Source organism: Rhea pennata, chromosome 2 (genome assembly GCF_028389875.1).
Source record: "Rhea pennata isolate bPtePen1 chromosome 2, bPtePen1.pri, whole genome shotgun sequence".
In the NCBI taxonomy this organism is placed as follows: domain Eukaryota; kingdom Metazoa; phylum Chordata; class Aves; order Rheiformes; family Rheidae; genus Rhea; species Rhea pennata.
Genome location: NC_084664.1, coordinates 1,019,036 through 1,041,687, shown reverse-complemented (window position 1 = coordinate 1,041,687; position 22,652 = coordinate 1,019,036). Strand labels below are relative to the sequence as shown.

The 22,652-nt window shown below is 46.3% G+C and overlaps 1 protein-coding gene across 12 annotated transcripts in view; it reads right to left on the bottom strand.

The window, feature by feature from the left end:
- Positions 1-22,652, bottom strand: part of MAP4 (microtubule associated protein 4) — a 142,685-nt gene that overhangs the window by 92,775 nt on the left and 27,258 nt on the right. For 10 of the 12 annotated variants that reach the window (XM_062568641.1, XM_062568638.1, XM_062568637.1 and 7 more), the window contains 2 exons: positions 21,780-21,844; positions 312-577 (listed from right to left, as the gene is read on the bottom strand). In XM_062568641.1, coding sequence (XP_062424625.1) covers positions 312-558 — 247 coding nt within the window. In that variant the 5' untranslated portion in view covers positions 559-577; positions 21,780-21,844. Of the gene's footprint in view, positions 1-311; positions 578-3,729; positions 4,143-21,779; positions 21,845-22,652 lie in introns of those variants that run through there. The other 2 variants (XM_062568639.1, XM_062568640.1) reach the window with 2 other exon arrangements.

The following is a 22,652-nucleotide window of genomic DNA, read 5'->3' as shown; positions in this document are numbered from 1 at the left end:
CAACGCAACATTCACACACTTTGGACAGTGCTTTCTCCAAGAAGCCCGAGGCAGCCTATAAAACACTAACATAAATACTAGCATCTGTGAAACAGTAATACCAGCTTGTTTTATACATTGGAGAACTGAACAGAAAGTAAGCAGAAAAGCAAGAGAAAATCTGATCTTAATCTTTGCTCTTAAAATAAAGTGTTTAGTCTAGAAAACCCAGCAACAACTAAAAAGTCCAGCTTTAGTAGGCCTGGCAATACTGCAATAAGCAAGAGTGTCCCGTGACGCTAAAGCAACAGTCTCGTGCATTAGACACTTACGTTCCACCTGAATACTGTCTGGATGAGGTTTGCTCTTTGGTTCCTGGCTCCCAGCTTTTCCATCAACATCATCATCATCATCCAGCAGAGGAACGTAGTCTGTTTTATCTACTGTTTCTCCAACAACATCATCAAATTTCTCTGCTTCCAGAGTGGCAATGAAGTCCCTTTTCACTTCTTCCTCAATCTCAGGAGGTGGCTCTGTCAGAGCATCCGCCAGGCTGAGGTTGTGATCCAAGTCAGCCATGCTTTAGCAACTCTGCAACCTGAAAGAATGATTTGGGGGAAAAGAAACAAATATATTTTAATAAGAGAGCTCGTAAGTTTATTCAGAGTTTGATGCTGGCAATTGCATTTGCCTCCCGTGTTATACCCCAGTAGGTAATATTGCTCAGTAATTCCCAGATGTTTACCTAAACTGTACATCAGCAGAGAAACAGAAAACAAAGTAGTTCCCCTGAGTCAGGTTTTACTGCACAAACATTACATTTCACATGATGCTTTATCAGAACACAAGAAAACAACAACCAAAAGCAGTACTTGGCCAGCATAAACACAGTCTTATACCGATTTCTGCCTTGCCCTAGAACTGCAGGTTAATTATATATCCTCAGCAGCAGAAAGAGGAATGATGCAAGGAAATCTACTCTTGCGTCGGGCTCCACCTAGCCTTTCCTATGGAGATTAGGGTTTTACATAATCTGACGTATACTCCAGGGCTGCTTTGATCCCTTTGGGAGTCCTGCGGCATGTCTTGTCCTCAGCGAACCTTGCTAATACCACCAGCCCCACTGCAGCCATGGGACTGCTGCAGGAAGATCGAGTCGTAATAAGTTAAACACTTACATGAAGAAAAATGTAGAGCGCTACACAAGCACAAATTATATAAAAAGTTATAAATTGGGAATATTGGGGAAGGCTGAGAAAAAGACAAAATCAAACCCTAAAAATATCTTTTTCTCCCTGATTTATATCTCAGCATTCAACCTAACTTCCTGGCACTAAACAGTGCACCTGAACTCATCTAGTTTGAGCAAAAGGTCTTCAGGATGGCAGATAAATTCACTCATAAACAATTATTTATTTCTTCAGATTTCATCCTTTTAAAAACTATTAGGAACAATGCCCAAACGCTGAAGTGAATTTAAAGTCAGGGTAAAGAACGAAGCTGCATGAGGAAGAGAAACCCACCACTTCTGGCTGACCAAAGATGCATTTCTGAAACTGCTGCAGACCAGTTTTCAGACTGTACGCATAATAAAAATATCAACAGCTCTATTCATACATTTTAGCCATCTGCAGAAAATTATCAGATGCAAACTGTAAAAAACAAAAGCTTAAAAGACCATTAGCATCTAAATTGGCCTTCTGACGACTCCTGGTACACCAGCTCAGTTTCCTTCGACTTGGGTCTACGTGAGGAAGCAGAAAACAGTTTGATGCCAGTCCGTATTGTGCTCGCTATCAGATGCACAATCTGTGCGGGGAATTTCTCTCGAAATTAATGATTTATGATTTACTCTGTTTTAGGAGTCCAGCAAGCCAGAGCAGAAGTATCCATTTTAGAATTAATACAGAAAAAGAATTAGTAAAGTTTAGAGTCCCACCAACAAATTCACCTAAGCAGGACGCTAGAGAGCTCATCTACGCAAAGCGAGTCCTCGTTTGGCGGCCACCGCTCGCCGCATCGGCCAGGAGCCCCCGACCGCAGGGGAAACGCCAGAACCTCGCGGACGCTGCAGACGGGCCCTAGCTGGACACCGCCGGCGCGGCAGTGCCTGCTAATTTTTTAGCAGAAATTAAGCACTGAAAGGTTTGGAGTGAACTACTTTAAAATAAAATAAAATAAAAACAAAATTAAAAACAAAAATCCCAACCTATACATCTCTTTTTGGTATAACAGTTTTACCCCTGCCACAGGCTTTAAAAGAACGACGGGCGATATTAAATAGTCATCTTTTCAATCACGTCCTCCCCCAGGCTTTCACCTTGAAAGTTAGACCGACCTAAAAGCTGTCACTTATCGCCCAAAATCTGGGGCTATGAACATGCTTCATCTCTTCAGAGCTTTTCTTCCGAAAGCTTCCTCCGGCATACGGACGAAAATGCCCGCGGGGTTTCAGCGAGCTGCTCCCCGAGCTCTCTGCCGAGCGCCGGCGCCGCGCGGCACGGACGGCGGTCGAGGAAGCAGGCTGGAGCTCTCCGAGCCAAACCAGGGCTGACCCTCCCCCAAAATCAGCCTCCGGTACATCAATATTCCATCACAGGAAACTGATGATTCACATCATCTTGCTTGTTTTGGTCTTAACTAATGCAGTACCACCTTTTCCACAAACCAGTTGCCATAAAAGAGCATCAATGATGCATCTATTTCAGACCTATAATGCAACCGGGAAGCCAAAGCAATCTACTTTCTGCAAAACAAGAGGTTATGCAGACTTACCAGCAGGACGTTTCCTCGTCTATATTTAGCTTAATAAGGAATGCAGAAACTACTCAAAAGAATATCAAATGTAACTAATAAAAGCCATTTGGCATTTTTGTAGCAAATAGGAGATTTCTCATGCCATTCATATGAATTCTCTAGGAAATAACTGGCTGACCCCAACCCAAAGCACCAGTCTAGCAACAAGAAGCCTTCCACAGTCCAGAGAGAGTGAAGGAACAAACAAAAACCACTAAAATAGGACTAAAAGTTTTTTTCTTGCTTTCCATTTCTGGTGTTAGGGCAGCCAAACTACCCTAATTCCCAGACTCCCGGTTTGAATGAGGAGTTACAGAGTTAACTAAGGAAAAATAAGTATACTGCATAAATTCTGCCCAAGGTTAAAAAGCAAAACGTGAAGAATATCCAGGTGCTGGAAAACTTAGACGCTTTCTATTCCATTTTCCCTCATTTCGGGTAAAGTTAGCTACGCAGAGGGAATGTGCAAGAAGCTTCACCAGGATGTACCTTAAAACACTGCGTGTTACGTAACTGCAACTAGGTTAGAAGGACACAAGGGAAGAAGTCCTGACGGTAACTCACGCAGCGGCAGCGGCGGTGGTGGCGGTGATGGTGGTGGCGGCGGCCGTCCGCCCGCGCGGCCCCGGGCTTTCTCTCGCCAGAGGAGCCGGCCGGCCGGGCCCGCGGCCCCGAAGCTCGGCACGTCCAGGAACGGCCTTGCTCAGAGGGCAGGGGCAGGAGGCAGTAGCCCGTGCCGACACCCACGCCAGTGACCGCTCTCCTACAGGTGAGAGCTGCTCCTGCAACCTTCCCCAATCTCTACCAGGAAGTCTCCAAATTACTCCGCAGCAGCTAAATCAATAAATAAGCTCAACCTTATTTAGCCCCCCTTCCACCGCCCCAAGGAGGATATGTCCAGGCACCTTCACGTCCCAGCAGTAGCTAGTGCATTACACCCAGCATCTGCCTCACCTGTTCTTTTTTACGGTCACAGTCTTTGTGTACCCATCGAGCAACCTATTCATTCTGGTAAACAAAAGCCATCTCCTGGTTAGCCCGCCGGAGGTACACAGAAGGGTTATTTCCATCCATTCCCCGAATCACAGCCCTGCCTGCAATGCCCGGTGTTTCGCTGTCGGTGTTTACCCAGCGCAGCTCGTTCCTCCCCTTCCAAAAGGGCTCCTTCCCGGCTCTTCCACCAGCTCATTTGATGTTTGGCAACATCCAGGAGGCTCTGCGTGAGCTTCCACACGTGCTCTGCCAACTGCTGTGGAGAGCCACAGTCCCACAGCAACCTCAGGAGATCCCAAAGCTACCTCCAGCCAAACAACGGGGCGGGCAACTCCCTGCAGAAGCTCTACAGGCACCTGGTGGAGCAACTCTCAACAAACACGTCTCGCAAGGCCGCTCGCCGAGAGCCGACGCAATACAGGCAACGCGTACTTGCATAAGCCGCTGCCTCTAGCTTCCCATTTAGGGAAGAGAGGAATTTGTTTCCTGAACTTTGTATTTCCATTCTGCAGCTTCCTTCGCTGCGCGGCAGCACACACGCTGCTGGGCATGCCCAGTCCTTGCACTGAGAGTTATGATCAGTCTGACCCAGATTCCAGGCACCTTCCTGTCTGGAGACAGAGAAAAGGGAAAATAAGCAAGAGGAGAGAGAAGCTGCAGGCTATGAAAAGTGATACCTGCAAACTACAGAGCAGAGAACAGATTCTATTTATACACAATCACGCTTGGCACGAGATGCAAACTGACTTCCCTCGCATTTTTGGCAAGGGCAATGACTTTTTTCTCTGGAGGAGCCTGGGCGACAGGTCCCCGCGGGTCGGTCCCGCCAGGCGGCGGCGGGGACGGCCTCGGCGCCGGCTGGGACGCAGCGCGGCCGGCGCGCTGCCCGCAGCGGCCCGCCACGGCGCCCAAAGCCGACACCATGCTCCTCATCTGCGGCACGCAAGCCGCTCCCGGCCCCTCGCCCTCCGCCCAGGAGCGAGGGGCGGCTCGCGGCGACGTCCGCAGCGGCGCTCGCTGCCCGTCTCTCCCAAAGCAAACTTCTAGCAACCTGCAAGCAAAAGCGAAGAGGGATCTGCTTGCAGAAGCAGTACCACCCGAGAGGAGAAAGAAAAAGTAACATTTCCTTGCCTGTATTTATGTTTTAAAGGAGACATTCTGATACACTGATTTATTAGAACCGGGTATTTTATTTCATCAGCTCCCCTTGCTCCTTTAAAATTAGCTCCTAACTGCACGCAGGAGCAGATCTCCAGCTGGGAGAATCGGGGACAGCACCATCGTGATTCCCATTTCTCTAGTCAGAAGTCAGCTTACTTTTCTTAGACGAGGCTCGCGGGAGCGCTCAGCGGAGCTCCCTGAGGCAAACGAGAGAGGACAGGCAAGAGCAGACATGCTAAGTCATCCTCCCGCTTTGCAGCGGTCTGAAGCCAGTTCTTCATGAAAGCGGGGCCCGCATTTATCTTTCAAAAACAGAGGACACGCTGGATGAAGCTGCTGACGTTTGGCCTTCCGCAGGCAGGCACACCAAGCCTACGGCCTAATATAAAATATTTTCTGCGCAGTCTGGCCCAATGCAATAGAAATATCCTATTTATTTATTTATTTATTTATTTTATAAGATCTGGGCTTTATCTTTGTGGGTGTTCTCAAAGCCCCAGAGATGTATTCTCAGCAGCAGCAAGATGCAGATCCAGGCACCTTTCATAAAGTCTTTCCATAAAACTTGCACATTCACACTCAACTCACTTGCAAGAAAAAAAAAAGAGAAAGAAAGGCAACAGCCTCCCTGTGGGAATCCTGAATTACAGCCTTCTATGCAGAAATACAAATGTTTCCCTAAAAATGCAGCGATGTACAGTGACCACCTCAGTATTAGAGGGATGCCTGTCCAGTCCAGACACTCCAGAACCGCTAGTCAAAGCACAAGACCCTGCTATCGGACATTAACACAGCACTAGTTAAGACTACAGATACTGATCCAGCAAAACCGAACAGTGACACCAGACTGGGCAGCTGTTTAAGCGGGAGTGCAGCGGGCACCCTTCTCCCCAGTCCCACAGTCCGAAACGGGCGGCAGGAAGCGGGGTTTTCACTGCAGTACGCCACGTCGGCGGCGCCGTCGAGTCCACGGTCTGCCTACGGGAGCCATCGCCAGCTAGCTGCCATCGCCGACGAGGAACGCGAGTCTGGACTCTCCGCGGTCAGCAACCCCAGGACTCTCTGCGGTGGGAGTTACGCCATGGAAAACCACGTTCTCCTGCAGACAACACCGCAGCACAGCAAGCCAGCTTCTTACTGGTACTTACACAACTTAAGTAATCGCCTCCCTTGTTTATGAGGCAGCTTCAGGTACAGAGAAGGTGGATTTGAGGCGCTTGCTGTTTTAAAGCCTGGACTGCTGTAACAGCAGACGAAGCACTTGCATGATCTTGCTTCCCTTTCAGTAACCAGGGATGGACAGCTTTTTGGCTGATTTTAAATACCTGAAACAAAGTCCCCAGACTACACATTACAAATCAGAAATACTGCAACTAGGTAAAGGCAAAAAGAAAACACTATTACTGCCTCCACAGAGAAGACTAAGGCCAGCTCGGACACCTCCACCGAGGGCAGGTGGAAAGCTGCCAGCCGAGCCCCCGCACGCACCTTCCCTCCTCCCCCTCGGGCTGGGCTCGAGGGGACTGCGCAGAGGGAGCGCGGAGGACCAGGGACACGGCAAGGGCTCCCGAAGCACTCCGGGCTTTTACGTAAAGCCCAGTGCAACCGACTCTGGTACCAGTAACCGTAAAATAGCTCCAAAGGCTTTACACAAATCTCCGCTCACGTCCACAATCAGTTTGCTGCCGCCTAGTAGATAACAAACCTAGTGTTTCAACTTCTCACTTTAGATGGGTTTAATGAAGTTGTGATTCAACTGGTCAACAGCATTTCAAAGCTCAGAGCTTCAACCACGATCGCTTCCTCTCTGCAGCTGCCCCGTATCTCACTGCTGCCGCTTATCAGGATTTCCTTCATCTTTCAAGTCAGACTTATCTTCACTTGAGTTTCTTTTCCTACAGCAAGGAGCCTATATAATGAAACAGATTAAGCAAGCCTGAATGACACTGCAGACATGCTGAAACAGTTCCTGAATTTTTTAAGATGTTTGTAGCCTATGCAGCCATGGATAACTGAGAATTTGCACGTTAAGCAAGGAGCTGAGACAGATCCAAAGCAGACAACGAAATGGGCTCAAAGACTCTGGGCACTACGGTCCCTCCAGCTGGGAGAGGATAGTCAGATAAGCCCGTGAAGAGGTATGAACACAAGCAAGACACAGACTAGGGGAAAGACCCATCCAGAACACCCACGTGTCTGCTTTGGATAAGGGGGAAAAAAAAGCATAAGAAAAAGGGAAAGAAGCCTAGGAAAGGAGAGTAGGACAGGAGAAGGGACAATGAACCAAGGAGCTGCAAGAAGCCCAAGCAGAAGCTTGACGATGGTACACCAGCTAGTCAACTTCCCATTTAACAGTACCGCACTAAGACGTGAAAGCTGCATATTGATCTTCATAACTGACATAAGAGAAAACAGCAGAGTTGTCTTTCAGACGGGCTCCTGAGCTCTTCCAGGCAGCAGCTTCAAAGACAACTTCGGAAGCAGTTCTCGTCCCAGCAGGGACCAGTACTACAGAGTCATGCGAACTAGAAGTAACTGAAGTCACTCCACAGACGATGTTCAGGACATCTGTAGGCGGGGGGGTGCGAGCACTGTAGGTGGTGAACGGAGCCTGCATGCCAACTGTGCTTAGTTAATGCTGTTAGTCATTCGCTTTCATGTGCATGTTAATATTTTGGATAAACAAAGAGCAACTGTCAGAGCAGAACGGAAACTGCCACAGCAAGGCCAATAGATCAAGACAGGCAAAGTCATTTGAACATAATGAGCTCTATCTGAAGAGTTCATTTTTTGATGTGTCATGCCTTCAACTTTAAATTTTGAAGCTGCTCTCCATAGAAGTTGATGGCTTAAAAAGTACTGTTATTTCGGTTTCATGAATCCCTTGCAAGAGTCTACACAGTTCCATTCTTTTGTGGTTTTAAATTCAGTATTTCCGAGAGTATCCATCAGCCTGCAGGGTACCACTACTTGAGATACCAGGCATTTCTCCTCACTTTAAAATAAAGCCTCAACTTTGCTGTTAACAGATACTGCAAATACACCCAGCTTCCACAACTATACTGATTAAAAGACTTTAATGATCATTTCTGCTCCATAAGCTTGAACCATTTTCATCAACTAAAACACATTTAAGAAAGCAGTAATAGAGCCAACGATGCATGCTTTGGGCATTCTCAATTATTTAGATAGCATATGAATTAGCAGAGTAACGCATCAGACAGTCTCTCAGTATTTGTACCTCTTCAACGATGTTGAAAGGGTTCTCTCAGTTCCCTAGAGAGTTTAGAGAACTTTTATTTTCTTCCTGCTTTTCAGATGTTCATAAACGTCTTAAAGGCCTATGCTTGATCAAATGCCAGGGCCTGCAAAGACAACTGGACGGGAACTCTGGACTAGTCTGAGGAAGGCTAAAATTAAGTGCACGGTACCTTCTCTCTCCACATGAGGTTCTCACAGCCAGTTCATAGCCAACATAAAAACTATAAAAATCAACCTTCAAGTTAACAGTCCAGAATTTGCGTTGACTACTACAGCTATATTTCAGTTTACAGCAGCTCTTTTTAGATGCTGACATTCACTTATATTAAAACTATCTATGCTTGATTAAATCAAGAAAAAGCAATTTCCTTAAAGGGAAGCCCAGGGACCAGGTCCAGTTGAGCTAACGGGAACAAGGACAATTCAAGTTTACTCTACTCAGGTATAGATAGACAAGTGGTAACTTGAAGAAAACAGCGTGATTTTTATTTCTGAAGAACATGGTGCACAGCCTCACAAAAACAATGATTTGGACATCAGTTTTCAATCTCCGTTATAGCGATTTATGCATCTCCCACAGCAGCCAATCTGCAAAATGCTACAGAAAGTGCATTCAAGGTAAGTTACATAATCCGCACAATAACAAGTAATGGAAAGCTCCCAAATTCAATTTAATTGAAGCTGGCTACTAGGAAGACTACTGTAACCGTTACTAAGCATTGAAACGCATTGTGAAAGGACGAATCATTTAAATCTATGATAGAAAAATGAGGTGAGGCTGCTCCACTCTCTCCAAGGCAGAGGACTTTTGAACGAGGATGACAGTTTAAGACACCAAGTTTTACACCACCAAGGAAGATCATTATATTGCAGGAACTCGCTCAACCTTTTCCCCTCTACGCTCGCGTCCACGGTAGCCTCTTCTGAGAGGAGCTCAGTGCTCCACACCGTTAGTTTAAAATACAAACTTTGCACCCACCAAAAGACTACACTTTTCATTGCGATCTCTGTCCAGGAGAGAATTAGGTCACTCTGATATACAACTTGGCAGTAATTCAGTTTAGGAATTAATCTTGCAATAGATTTCAGCAGCAGAGAGAGCTCTGATGACCCAAGGCATGGCGATACAGGACAACGAGGCTCTCAGCAGTCGCTGAAGCCTCTGCTACTTTACAAGTGTCATCGGCCACCTCCCATTCTGGCTCTTAATGCAGTCCACCAAGCACTTGCTTCCAAACGCAGAGAAGCTAACCACTCCAGCACACGGCCTTCAAACACGAGATTACTTCTGAGGGTAGGAACTCTCCTACAGATTCGATTTCTATTGTGTTTATCTTAATATTCATTTCTCCAAGGATGAAAGGCTGTTCAGCCTGAGCAAAGGTGCCTAGAGAGGAATCATCGCACTCTTCCCAGTTATTATGGACGCCCTAAACAAAAACTGATCATTATATCCAGAGCTGTTGTTAGTGAAAAAAACAGTAGTTCAAGACATCAAGGAATCTTTGCATTCTAGGGGGCAGATAACATATTATATGCTCATTCTTTTTTATTATTATTATTTTTACTATCAATTAAGCAAGAACAGTTTAAAAATAAAGTCTAGATCTCTACATTCAGCACTTACACAAACTAAAAAATAATTAGATGAAGCTGGATCTCAGTCAAAGATCAAGGCAGAGGGAATATGGAAATCAAAGAATGCCAGGAGACGTTCTTGTTTGTATGTGTCTAAATATACACAGAGATACCCATATACACACACACACACGGCATTCTCTGACAGAAGGGACACACTCATCAACAGAGCATGACACAACCAATCTTTTATCAAAATCAAAAGATGAAGACAACTAAAGAGACCTCACCTGGCAAACAGCTGCCAGTCAGGAATCTCCTGGGTCACCCCTTATTCTGGTGTTCCGAAAAGAATATCAATTAGAAAGAAAGCAATCATCTTCCATATAACCAATACCACTAGTACAGTGACCTTGAACTAAGAGTCCAAGAGTTACAGGTTGCCACAGAGGTTGTAGAGACTCCAACCTTGGAGATGATCAAAATCCACAGTGCTGGGAAGCATGCTCTACCTGACCTGGCTTTGAGCAGGAGGCTGGACTAGGCAGAGACCTCTGGAGATCATCAACCCCACTAGAACATTGTTCATAATTGTAAAACCAGCAATCAAAAGTCCATGAATAAAACAAGACAAGTCCTAAAGCACTTCCACCTTATAAGGCAAGCCTTAAAGCCAAACAACACCATTCCCTGGCCACACAAACACATTTGGAATGGGCCGATCTCTGCCCTAGATGCTGAAGGATAAAACTGTGCAGAGACCAAGCAGTAGTGCCGTTCTGCAGTAGATATGGAATGTCATTCATAGAGTGGCCTTTGTGCTCCTGACAAGGCTGGAAGCGAGACAGAGTTGTATTTAAAGAAAAAAACAAAAAACCTAAAAAACAACTGAACAATTCCACAATTCTAGAAATCACATCTTCAACATGACTTACAATACTGTCAGGATAACCACAGAATTGTTCTGGAGGGTCAGCTCCAAAGGCAAGTGTGTCACGCAGGTACAAGATAGACACTGGTCTCCTCACTACTCCTTTCCTATGTGGAAAGATATACGAACATGCAACTTCAAGATAAAAGCAATTATATTAAAAAAAACACAAACACCTGCATTTTGTCACTGCGTTTGGCTTTTCTTAGTATACTGCCACTCAAGGTTTCACAAGGGGCTGGAACAACAGCAGTTATGTAGCTAGGAAGCTACTCTTTTAGATAAGAGGCTCTTTCTACTTAAGCACTCCCTATCCAGTGCACCGATCTTGTGCCACAAGACGTGGCTGCAGGCTGGTACACGCCAAGTAAACTTCTGCCTCATGGAACAGGAGGGAAAGGAGGAGTCATTGATTTCACACAACTCTTTAATACTTCATTTTTATTTATTCTTTTTTAATCTCCAAGCTCATACTTGCTCCTTATAGTAATTTCTTAGCAAAGCATTATGATGCGAGGGGAAAAATGGAAACATACAGTGCCTCTCCATTATTTGGAAAGGGCTGACCTGTTCTCATTCAAGTGAGAGAAGAACACTCCCCTTTCCATAAGCACTGGAATGGGCACAGATAGGTATTAGCAGCAGCTACAAGCCCATTATAATTCACAATCCTCAGAGCACTCTGGATAGTTGCATCTTTTATTATTCAGTTATCCAGCTCTGGTTTGAACTGCTGGACTTCTTAAGAATTAAAAATAAACAAACAAACCAACAGAAAAGAAAACACACACTTCCTTTATGGATGATGTAAAATCTTCTACACTAACTCATCACATCGAATTTCGTGATAGTAAGCAAAGATGACATCAGGTTTTATTTATGCATTCATGTATTTCCTTTTGAAAATCTGCTCCTAAAAATACAGCTTTAGAGAAGGCATGAGAGGTCATGAAAGAGGCCTATTTCTGAAAACATTCAGCGTTGCTGATGATCTGAAGAGGCCAGACTTACCTATCTGCTGTTCTGGATCCCTAAGACAACATCCTGGGACTCAAGGATGACCTTCAGAAACATTACTTCTCTGGAACACAGCATTTGTATAGTACAAGTAGGCTTTTGCTTCTCCCAGAGATCTCAGTATAAAGTTTTACAGTGCAGCAAGATCACGGTTGCTAACTCAGATTCCAGGGTCTCAGTCAGTTTCCCATGTGTTTCATTCCCTTTTGGGCTCCATTCCTCTTAGGAAAGGATCCTCACCCTGACCCTCCTACAAGCCTTGTCTTCTTTTCTATACAGAAAAGTAGTCTACATGCAATCTGTCCAGAATGAGATGCATGGGAACTCCCTGCAAAAAGCCTACGATGCTCTTTAGCAGTACACCTAACAAATGAGCAAAGCCAAGACAACTTCTTTTCCATCAACCTTTGAAGAGTCTAGTTCCGCCCATGAACTTGCAGGAACAGAAGACTCCAGACACCTAAGAGATTAATTCTCCTCAATCCCTTAGAATTAGACTGAAGTTGCTCTGGATTTGTCTAAAAGCCTGAAGTTAATTTTGAGATTTCCCCTCACTACTGCCACTGGACAAGTGGCACATTCCCCTTTCTACCAGTAAGGGCACCAAGCTGCCTATGGACAGAAGATTTAGCATGAAGACAGCTGACTGATGCTACCAAAGCCAACAGAGCGACAGTAGTGAATTTAAGGTACAATTGCTCAGTCTTCCCTTCTGTCCAAGTCACAGACGACAAGTAAAATGAAGTCTACCCTCCAAGTCCCGAGGGTCTTAAGTCTACTTGGAACTCAAGAAAAATCTCTAAGCAAGTAAGGATGGTGGAAAGAGAGAAGGTGCTTGTGGGAAGAGGGCCTTACTTAAGCCTAGCCAAAGCAGGACAAAAATCAGAGCAAGAAGGCTTCAGAGGAGCGTTGGGCTGAGAAGAGCAAGAGCAACGTGACGTAAAAGAGGACAACAATAGACCACTTGCAACGCTGACTTCACGGTACCCACTCCCCACCATATGTGGCATGTATTCCCGCCTTCAAAGAGAGTTTTACTATTGTTAATTATATTTAAACACACCCTGAGATAAGAGGATACCAGCCTCCTAAGCGATTTGCTTCCTGGCAATTCATTACTATAACAACTCAGCAAAATGGAGTAAGACCGTCCAGCTCAGATTGCTACGTTGAGTTGTACAGTTTCCAGGCCAGGCCGATAAAAAGTCACATTACTAAACTTGCCTTAAGTTACAGCAGGATAGACACTCTGCCAGAGCAGCTTCAGTGGGAGTACGAGAATAACTTTCCTGTAAACCCCGGCAGGGATTAGGGAATCTAAAAGGTGGGGATTAACGGTCTTGGCTGGCTCTCAAGAAAGCCACATGGAAGATGAGTTCATAGATAATAAGTGCGAGGGACTTTCAAGTATCAAGCTGTGCACAGGCCTGAGAGCACTGAAATAAGAGACCTAAAAAGACTGGTATGTCATCCCTACAATCCCAAATGCTTATCCAAGGAAAATAAAGGAGCCTGCCCACCTTCTGCGCAGATTTGTAGGCTGCAGAGCCAAAATGACCTATTCCTTAACTAACTAAAGAAAAAGAAGAGAAAGCCTATCCAAAGTCCCACCCACGAGCCGGTTCCCAGAGGGTTTTGGAGAAGCGGGATTTGCCATGCGCAGCGAGGCAGCCCCGAACAAGGAGGGCGTCATCAATCTTTGCGGGGGGCAGAGCCGCCTGCATTCGCTGGCCGAGGACACGGGAAAGACGACAAAAACGGGGGCAGGGTACGAAAACCCCGGCCCCTAGCAGGGCGCTGGCTCTGTGCTACATGCCGGCCGTGAAGCGAGCGGGCAAGGCGAGCAGCTGTTCCCGTCAGCTGCTTTCCTTTAATAGCACTCGTATCAAAAGGGAAAGCGGCTTCTACTTCGCTAAAAGCAAAACCCAGAAAATAATGGCTTCTGGCTCTTACCAGAGCGCCATTTCTCCAGGGAGGAGGAAGGAGCAGAAGGCAGGCACATTTCTGCTCTATTAGATCAGTCAGTAATTTCCATTTTTGCTGGGCGCTTTCTACCTCCTCAGCTCTTCCCCCGCTGCTGCCCCCCGGGAAGGAGGGCTAGCAACAGCGCGGAAAGGGAGACGTTCCTCCCCAAAAGCTCGGCTCCGCCGCATCGCTCTCACGCCAGCTCCTCCAGAGTCGTCCTCCTCGTCCAAGGACGGCGCTCCCCGCTTGCCCTGGCTACCGGCACAGCGAGCCCGGTGCCTCTGCGAGCGCCCTGGCTTTCACGGCTAAAAGGATTTCTCCCTTTCTGCCTCAGGAGGAAAACCCTACAGCATGGATGCTAAAACTACTAGCCAGGAAATTAAAGAGCTCACAAGTTGTGATTTTTTAAAAAGTGGTTTTCAGAAACCCAGTACCAATTAGTTACAGTCGTAATACTGCTAATCAGGCCTTCGGTACCTTAACAAATTCACATTTTGCCATGTGTGTGCATTTATAGCCCTCTCAGTGAAAAGCAAAACTGCATGAGCTGCTATTAAATAGTATTTAATGTATTACATTCTTACCATATCTCATACTGCAAAAAGCTTCTTAATAAATGCAAGACTTAAATTCTGAGATTTTTCCACACACACCCCCTCCCCCCCGAGTTAAACCTTCTGCCCAACAGCCAAAGCAATCCAAGTTTGTGGGAACGGGCTGGCAGGAGACAAGCCTTACTCAGCACCTCCACTGCCCTGTTTCACAAGGCGTATCGAAAAGGATAAATCAAATCATAAACGGCACCTGAAGGACCTTCTCAGGTCAAGCTTCCGGAGGGCAGCTGCGCAGTGTCTCCTACAAGACGCAACGCCTGCCGCCCATCAGAAAGGCTCTCTGCCACTTGCTGCAAGCAAACTGACCCTTTAGAGAGGTGCCCCAAGATCCCAGTGCTACTCAAACACGGTAATTTTGAGCAAGTAGCATAAAACGTAACAGGCTGCTGATAGGAGTAGCTACAGCAAAAAACTATAAAAACAAAAGCGGGTCATCTGGCGAGCGGACACGGACAGCCACTGCTTTCAGGAACTCAATCTACATACAGATTTTCCTCCTTTACCAATGTAATTCTAGTTACATTAGTGACTATATTAGAGCAGCCACTTTAATTAAAATAAGCACCTCTCAATGTCATTACATAGGGTAAGAACTCGCAGATCAGGACACCGAACCAGTAGCTTCCAAATGAGAAAGTTGCCCAGTAAACTATTTTCATCGATGACAGCTCACCAGCTTGATGTTTCAGAGTCAGATGAGTGGAACAGCAAACCTATCGATGCCCTTTCAAGCAGATGACTTGCAAACAAACATCATCCCTTATTTTAAAGCTTTCATTATCAGAGGTCCAAAAACTTCAGAAGCATGAAAGCAGCCACACTTCAGCAAGAAGAAACAAGTGTTAGCTAAGGTTTTGCAGAAGCTGCAAGTAGCTATAGAAAAAAAAAGCGTTAGCTTATGGATTCACCAGCTGCCTTAGAGATCGTGCTCTCCCCTCAGGCCTTTAGGAGTGACAGATAGGCCCCCAAAAGGAATCCGGAAGCGGAGCAGACACACATCTGAACTGCCTCAGGGGTAGGGGGTTTGCCGTTTAAAAACCACAACAAACTGTTATGGAACCAGATATTTAAAAAGGAGAAGCTCTCTTAGTGCCCAGCCAAGATTTTAAAGCACCGGCCAGAGTGCAAGCCGGCGCCCAGGCAGGCAGCGTGGCTTGGGGTGACCATGCCCACGCACCCAGAGCTACCAGCTGCTTCCCACTCGCTTCAGATACGCTAGGTCGTCAGGCTGGAAACGAGTTGCTCCCTTTATTTCCAGGGACGCTGCTAAAGCTCAGAAACGCGCAGAGAAGCGATGTCCCTGGACGCTGCTGGATGGGAGCGGAGCGTGCTGGAGGACTCTGGCGGCGCGGCCGGCTCCTTCTTCCCCTGCTGAGAGCAGCTCTGGGGACAGCCACGTCCATCCTCACGCTCCTGCGCTGCTGCAGCGTGCTGCGGAAGAGCCCAGCTGTTTGCACCACTGCTTTCAATTAAATGCTTAATTTTGTTTGTTTTAGAGCAACTCCACGATGGATGTAACAGAGATGAAACACACAGGGATTACTTACATGTGGGCACAAATCTCCCTACTCAGAAATGAGAATGCTAAAAACTCGCAAGTCCTTTTAAACAGGGTGGAAGCAAACAATCTTTAACAGAAGAAGCCGGCTGAACACACTTGGGCACATCTACAAGCAGAACTGAAGTCCTGGACTCTTAACTGCTCGTAAAAGGCTGTGCTAGAAGCTGGGGAAGTTTGCAAGGCCTCTGCGTAGCTCCAGAAAGAGGAGCTCCCACGCGGCCACGCAACAGCCTCAAAACAAACAAAGGCAGAACAACAACTTACCTTCAGGATCGCACGTGGAGAAAGGCCCAGCGAGCCGCCATAAAGGCGCTGGAGGAGGGAACGCACGTACTTCTCGGGGCACTGTGCTCTCTGTCCTGTGGTCTCCCGCCCCGTCGGCAGGGCAACTCAACGCAGGCAGCGGAGCGGAAACCCTCTCCTTCAGCAAGGAGCTACTTGCAAGCTAGCATTTAGGTCGGCCTCTGCCACGGCTGGTGCCAGGACACGAGGCACGTGCCACGCGAACGGACGCCTACAGCAGACCCAGCACCTCCCACGCTACCCAGGCAGGGCGCTGCAAGTGCGGCGAGGTGCTCGGGAAGTCGCTCCTCCGCGCAGCGTGAACTGCCCAAGCAGCAGGCCAAGGCCCAGCCGGAAACGCTGCTAGACTAGAAGGTCAGCAAGCACGTTCAGGCCCCCTTCCACAGGGCACGTACCAGATTAACCTGTAAGAACAGCATCGACAACGCGCTATGGACTGACAAACTCAACAGCAAAAGGCTAACACCAGACCCTTATGCCCCCCCCAACTGTGCTCACCCCGCCAACCTGCGAGGGACGCGCCAGCCCCCACCGCGCTCCACTCGATTCCCTCGCTAGCAGGGAAACGTCCCCGGAGCTCGCCGGTGCCTTTTACCCTTAGAGAGCCTCCCGGGGAGCTTTATGCCGCTAAGCTCAGCGGAGCGGTCGGCCCGATGCCGTAAGAGCCTCGCAGAGCCCCTCAGCGCTGGAAGGGGAGCAGCGTTAGGCGGGTAGAGCCGTATTAACAGCCTTAGAAGGCAGAGGTTTTGCAAGGGAGATGTAGGTAGAGGTAGAAGACAAATAATTCCCCCCAGAAAGATGTTACTGCCATACAAGGCTCACGGCACTTACGGGCAGCACATCTACAATGGCATCATATGGGCTGAGCTCAATTTTCCTGTTTAAGCCACTCAAAAAGCTGAGCCAAATTCATCCTCAGTCAGTCAAAAGAATTCAAGCTTTTCGATTATGTTGAGCTGTTTTAAGGACCAGACCAAGTAAATCTCATTTATGAAACAGCTTTCTAAAATAATTCTGAATTTATGCCCAAGAGAAACACATTAAGGTCAGTGAAGGCACTGAGGTGGATTGAGACCCAGCTGAAAGACAGAGCTCAGAGGGTCATCATCAGTGGCATGGAGTCTAGTTGGAGGTTTGTGGCTAGCGGTGTCCCCCAGGGCTCAGTACTGGTTCCCATCCTGTTCAACTTCTTCATCCAAGACCTGGATGAGGGGACAGAGTGCCTCCTCAGCAAGTTTGCTGATGACACCAAGCTGGGAGGAGTGGCTGACACACCGGAGGGCTGTGCTGCCATTCAGAGAGACCTGGACAGGCTGGAGAGCTGGGCAGAGAGGAACCTCCTGAGGTTCAACAAGGGCAAGTGCAGGGTCCTGCACCTAGGGAGAAATAACCCTAGGCACCAGTACAAGCTGGGGGCTGACCTGCTGGAGAGCAGCTCTGCAGAGAAGGACCTGGGAGTGCTGGTGGACGACAGGTTGACCATGAGCCAGCAATGTGCCCTTGTGGCCAGGAAGGCCAATGGTCTCCTGGGGTGCATTGGGCAGAGTGTTGCCAGCAGGTCAAGGGAGGTGATTCTGCCCCTCTCCTCAGCCCTGGGGAGGCCTCATCTCGAGTCCTGTGTCCAGTCCTGGGCTCCCTAGTCCAAGAGAGACAGGGAGCTATTGGAGAGAGTCCAGCATAGGGCTACGAAGATGATCAGAGGGCTGGAACATCTGTCCTATGAGGAACATCTGCGAGAGCTGGGCCTGTTTAGCCTGGGAAAGAGAAGACTGAGGGGGGATCTGATCAATGTGTACAAGTACCTGAAGGGAGGGTGTCAAGGGGACGGGGACAAACTCTTTTCAGCTGTCCCGTGTGACAGGCCAAGAGGCAATGGGCAGAAATTGAAGCACAGGAAGTTCTGCCTGACCGTGAGGGGGAATTTCTTCCCTGTGAGTGACGGAGCACTGGGACAGGTTGCCCAGAGAGGTTGTGGAGTCTCCTTCTCTGGAGCTCTTCAATGCCCGCCTGGCTGCAACCCTGTCTAACATGCTCTAGGTGACCCTGCTGAGCAGGGAGGTTGGACTAGATGATCTCCAGAGGTCCCTTCCAACCTTACTGATTCTATGAGTCTTCTAAGACATTTTCTCAAATGTCTCAAGCAGCTGAATACAGGTTAGTTCAGGCATAAGGATGCCTATGTGGTTATCTGGTTAAAGTGCAGAAAAATACCAAAATGTGCTGTTAGCCAATATTTCCATCAGGCTAGAGTATCGGAAACTGCTAGAAGGAGCTGCAATGAGAGGTTTTATTTTACTTCACTGTCTCAAGAAACGTACCATGCAAGAAATTAACTGTTTCTTTTTGTCCATACCCTTTTATTTGAGATCTGATGAGATGGATGCTTATTTATAGAATTAATTTAATGCAAAAGACTAGGTTCTACCTTCCAGAACGCATGCAATGCAGGAAGCCGGGAGAGGAGGAAGGGAGTAGCTATGGCACTTCAACCACCATTGTATTTACATTTCCGTACTCTTGATAACAAATACATTCAGCTATGGCTGAAAAATAAGGTATTCGTTTAGAAAACAAAAGCTGAGCTTTCCTGAAAGCAAGAGCAATACAAGATGTTTCAGGTCTCCCTGCAGTGTTAGCAGGTGAGATCTGTAATTTCTTCAGATTATGATTCACTCCCTTATTGAAGTTATGGCCACAACAGCCAGCAGCACAGTGCTGTGCACTTTAACACAGGCAGAAAGAGAAAAATAAGGGACCCTGGGGATAACCACACAGTGCGGTACTGAATAAAAATTCCTTTTTTGTTAAAATGAAGGGTTCTGCCCACATCTCTTCAGGGAACTAAAACCATATGCAGTGAGTGCCGTAACAGCACTGCCTCCTCCCAGAGCTCTTCTCATCCAAGGGCTAAATCTTCTCAAGGCTCTTCTCAATATTCCCAGACTAGAAAGTCATGGCGTACGTCTTCCAACAGCTTTTGAAATGGTGGCTGGATAATACCCCAGCCTCTCTTCCAAACAGGAAAACCCCCCGGAAGATAGGCAATCACGCCTGGCTTGCCAAGGCACAGAGGCAGAGGAAGTTGCAGAGGCTTGGCTTATCTCAGCAGTTTTCTCCAGGCAGGGCACTGTTGCTGGAGAACAGCGAGTCCTAGAGCAAGTAGCTGCTACTTACTCCTACTCCACTTATGTCAGCAACAACTCCCCTCTCTTTTCAACAATAAAGATGGTCTTAGAGATGCATTTTTGTGTATGCTTCCTTCCAGCTAGGGCAGCTAAAGAAAAAAAGAATTAATCCAAGGAAAAAAAAAAAGTCCTTTCTCCCCATCTAAACACGTTACAACATAATAACCAAAGTTCTAGGGACCATAGAAGTCATAGTCAGTATTCACAGCTCAAGAAAGCAAGACAACCACCAAGATGCTGCTGTATTTGGTTGGAAGAGCTGGTAGAGAATAAGCAGAAAGAAATGATTTACATCTGAGCAACAATTTGAGATTAACAGGGTTTTTGTTTTGTTGTGCAAGGAACCCAAGACACTCCTCAGTCATGTCATAAAGCAAGAACCAACCAAAAGCCCGTGTCGGACTCGCACAAGTGCTTCCTCTTTCCTGTCCGCACTCCCAGGCTCCTCCAGAGGATGTTGGGGAGGAAACTGCCTTTATTCATCTAAGCAGTCAATGAGTGTGGATTAAATGTTCCCGGATAAGTTACTTCAGGAAGCATTTTTAGCTGCTGAACATAGTCTGTGGGAAACACCTGTTTGGTTTCCATGTCCTGAAACCACAGAACAACAAATGTTAGGAGGTATCCTACAAGTAAGCTGACTCTTAGGATTTTACAAATATATTTGTAGCTATCTCATTCTTGTACAAAAAAAAATAAAAGGAAGAAAATCATAACAAACACAGCTCCTTGAACAACTTGGGAGTTAACAGAAAGACATGTCAACTGATCTTCTCCAGGCAGCCAAGGAGTCTGGTAGACATGAGACTACACTGGCCAAAGTTAAAGTAGTAAGAAAAAAAAATCAAGACAGGAATGTGCAGGGAGGACAATGTAGTGCTCTTACATTCCTATGTCATTTTCATAGTTCAGCTGCTTGTACCAGTAACTCCCTACTGGAGAAGGTGATACTCCACCTCCCATGACCTCTTGAGCTCTATCGAGGCCACTAGGAAAAACATGCACAGAATTCAGGGCCACCTCCTCTCCCACCACCTTCACCCAGCCCACCCAAAGTGAGATAAGCAATTGTATTTGGCCTTTTTTCAAATGGCTTTTAAGGAGGAGAACAAGTTAAGACAGTTTGGCAGGCAGCCACAGACTGCATAAACAACTAGTGATGTCACTGCATTTAATGAATCTGGTTTCAGTCACATCCTGAATGCATATGCAAGAGCATCGGTCTGGAGAGAGATAACTTGGCCTCAATGACTTGTCATTTCTACCCTTGCCATTTAAAGAGACTAAAAAAGGCTAAGAACGATCTTATTCCATAGACGTAAAAAAAAAAAAAAAAAAAAAAAAAAAGGAAATGCATGAGGCTACTATAATTTGAAGACAGTTTTAATAAGTGATAGCAGATACAGTTGTCAATGTTAAAATAAGTTGTAATTGAACTGTATCCATTTTGACTCCTCTGTATTCTTTACAGCCAGATACCATTGGATTGTACTGGCAGACTGACATTAACAATAACTAATTTGGGGCAACTCTGAGCCCCCTTTTTATATTCTTAACTATCATGAGGTGAAAACAAAATGCAGTATGAAATAGCATAGGGAACGGGCTTGCGCTGCTTGAGGAAACAGCTAGTATTTGAGATTGCTCGCACCAATCAAACTGCAATGTGGAATATAGCAGCATCTCTCAGTCCAGAGAGCCACCAACAGGCAGTTGCCATTCCTTTACCAGGACACACTGTGCAAGTGCTCGCACCTCAAATATCCTGTCTCTAGACTGGATGATACACTCTAACGAAGGAGTTTAACCTTATGGTGCCTTCCACAGAGGAAAAACAAGATTTGAAATGTATATAACGATGAGGAACTTGGATACTCCTAAAAATCCTATCAGATTTGTTCCTTTTTAACCTAGTGTCTCCATTTTCATCTTTTGTAGTCCTCCCACTCTGACAAAGTTTGAGTGACCAAGTTAGACAAGGTGTCTGCCTTTTGCAGTGGAAGAAGCAAGAAAGGAGTTTCAACCAGCTGAAAAGACATCCTTCGGACCACTGGCAGGCCCTGCTATCTTGAACAGAAGCAGGGGAGTATAAGAAACTTTAATAAATACCTAAAAAGAAGGATGCAAAAATAGCAGGAATGTTAAATGCGTTTCTGACATGTTTGGTCTGCAGAAGTTCAAAGAACTCTCCAGCAAATGCCTTTTAAAGCTATGAGGCTCCCCCAGAACCCATTCAACACTCCACTTGTCATAGCTGGGCCTGGCCTGCTCTGCAAAGTTTTGCTACTGAATTTCTGCAGGAGATTACGAAGTCTCCCAACTCCACCTGGTAGCTATATTGCCTAGAACAGATGACGTTTCAGTATTTACATGCAGCTCTATCAAGTCTTTGCTTCTATCAAAGATTTAGTGCTGTACCATTAAGTAGTTCATACCTCAAAAGCAGGTGTTCCCTTCAGCAGATCCTTCAGCCTTCACAAACTGGCACAAAATGGCTTATCTGCAAAATACAATGCACGCACAGTTAAGAGGAAGCCATACGATTACAGAATCCTTGGATGTCAGATTACTAGGGATAGCTAGGACAGTCTGTGTTACACAAAATTAACTACAACGTCAGAAGTCTTGCTACAGTCCCACTACAGTGATTCAGGATGCTTTCATTACTTTCTCCAGCTATAACTATTTCACATATAAAAATTGCTTGAGTTGTTAAAGATACACTATGAACACTGTGAAGAACTATTCCCTTATTATGCATCCTAATAGCTTTTTACAAGCACACTATTAAAACTAAAGTAATCCAGAATGATTAGGACATATCTCCACGAAGCAGTATTTCAGGTGCTGGAATAATGGCTTCAAAGCTCCCCGAGTCACAGTTGCACATACACACGCACAGCCATCTGTGACAGCCAGCGTTGATTCATCAGTTGATTATATCTGCCTGCAGTTAAATAAAGCCAAAGAGGCACCAAAACATCTGTGGCCTGATTTATCAGCAGTATTACTAGGCAGAGCCACTGTGCAAAGCACTGTAAAGCTTTCACATGGCAGGACTGACATTTTAATCTTTGAGACAGGGGAGTAAGCAAAAATGAAGCTATTTTCACTGAGAAAACAGTTACACCATTCTGTGCCATTCTCTGTACTTCCACACTTTAGGGTGGAAACAGTTGCAACATATTAATACCACCTTTAGACTTAGACTTGCAAATGTATTATTATATATGTTACTCAAATAGAAAAGTGTAGGCTATATTCTTTTAAAGGCTCCCTGAATGATATTTGGATTAATATTTGAATAT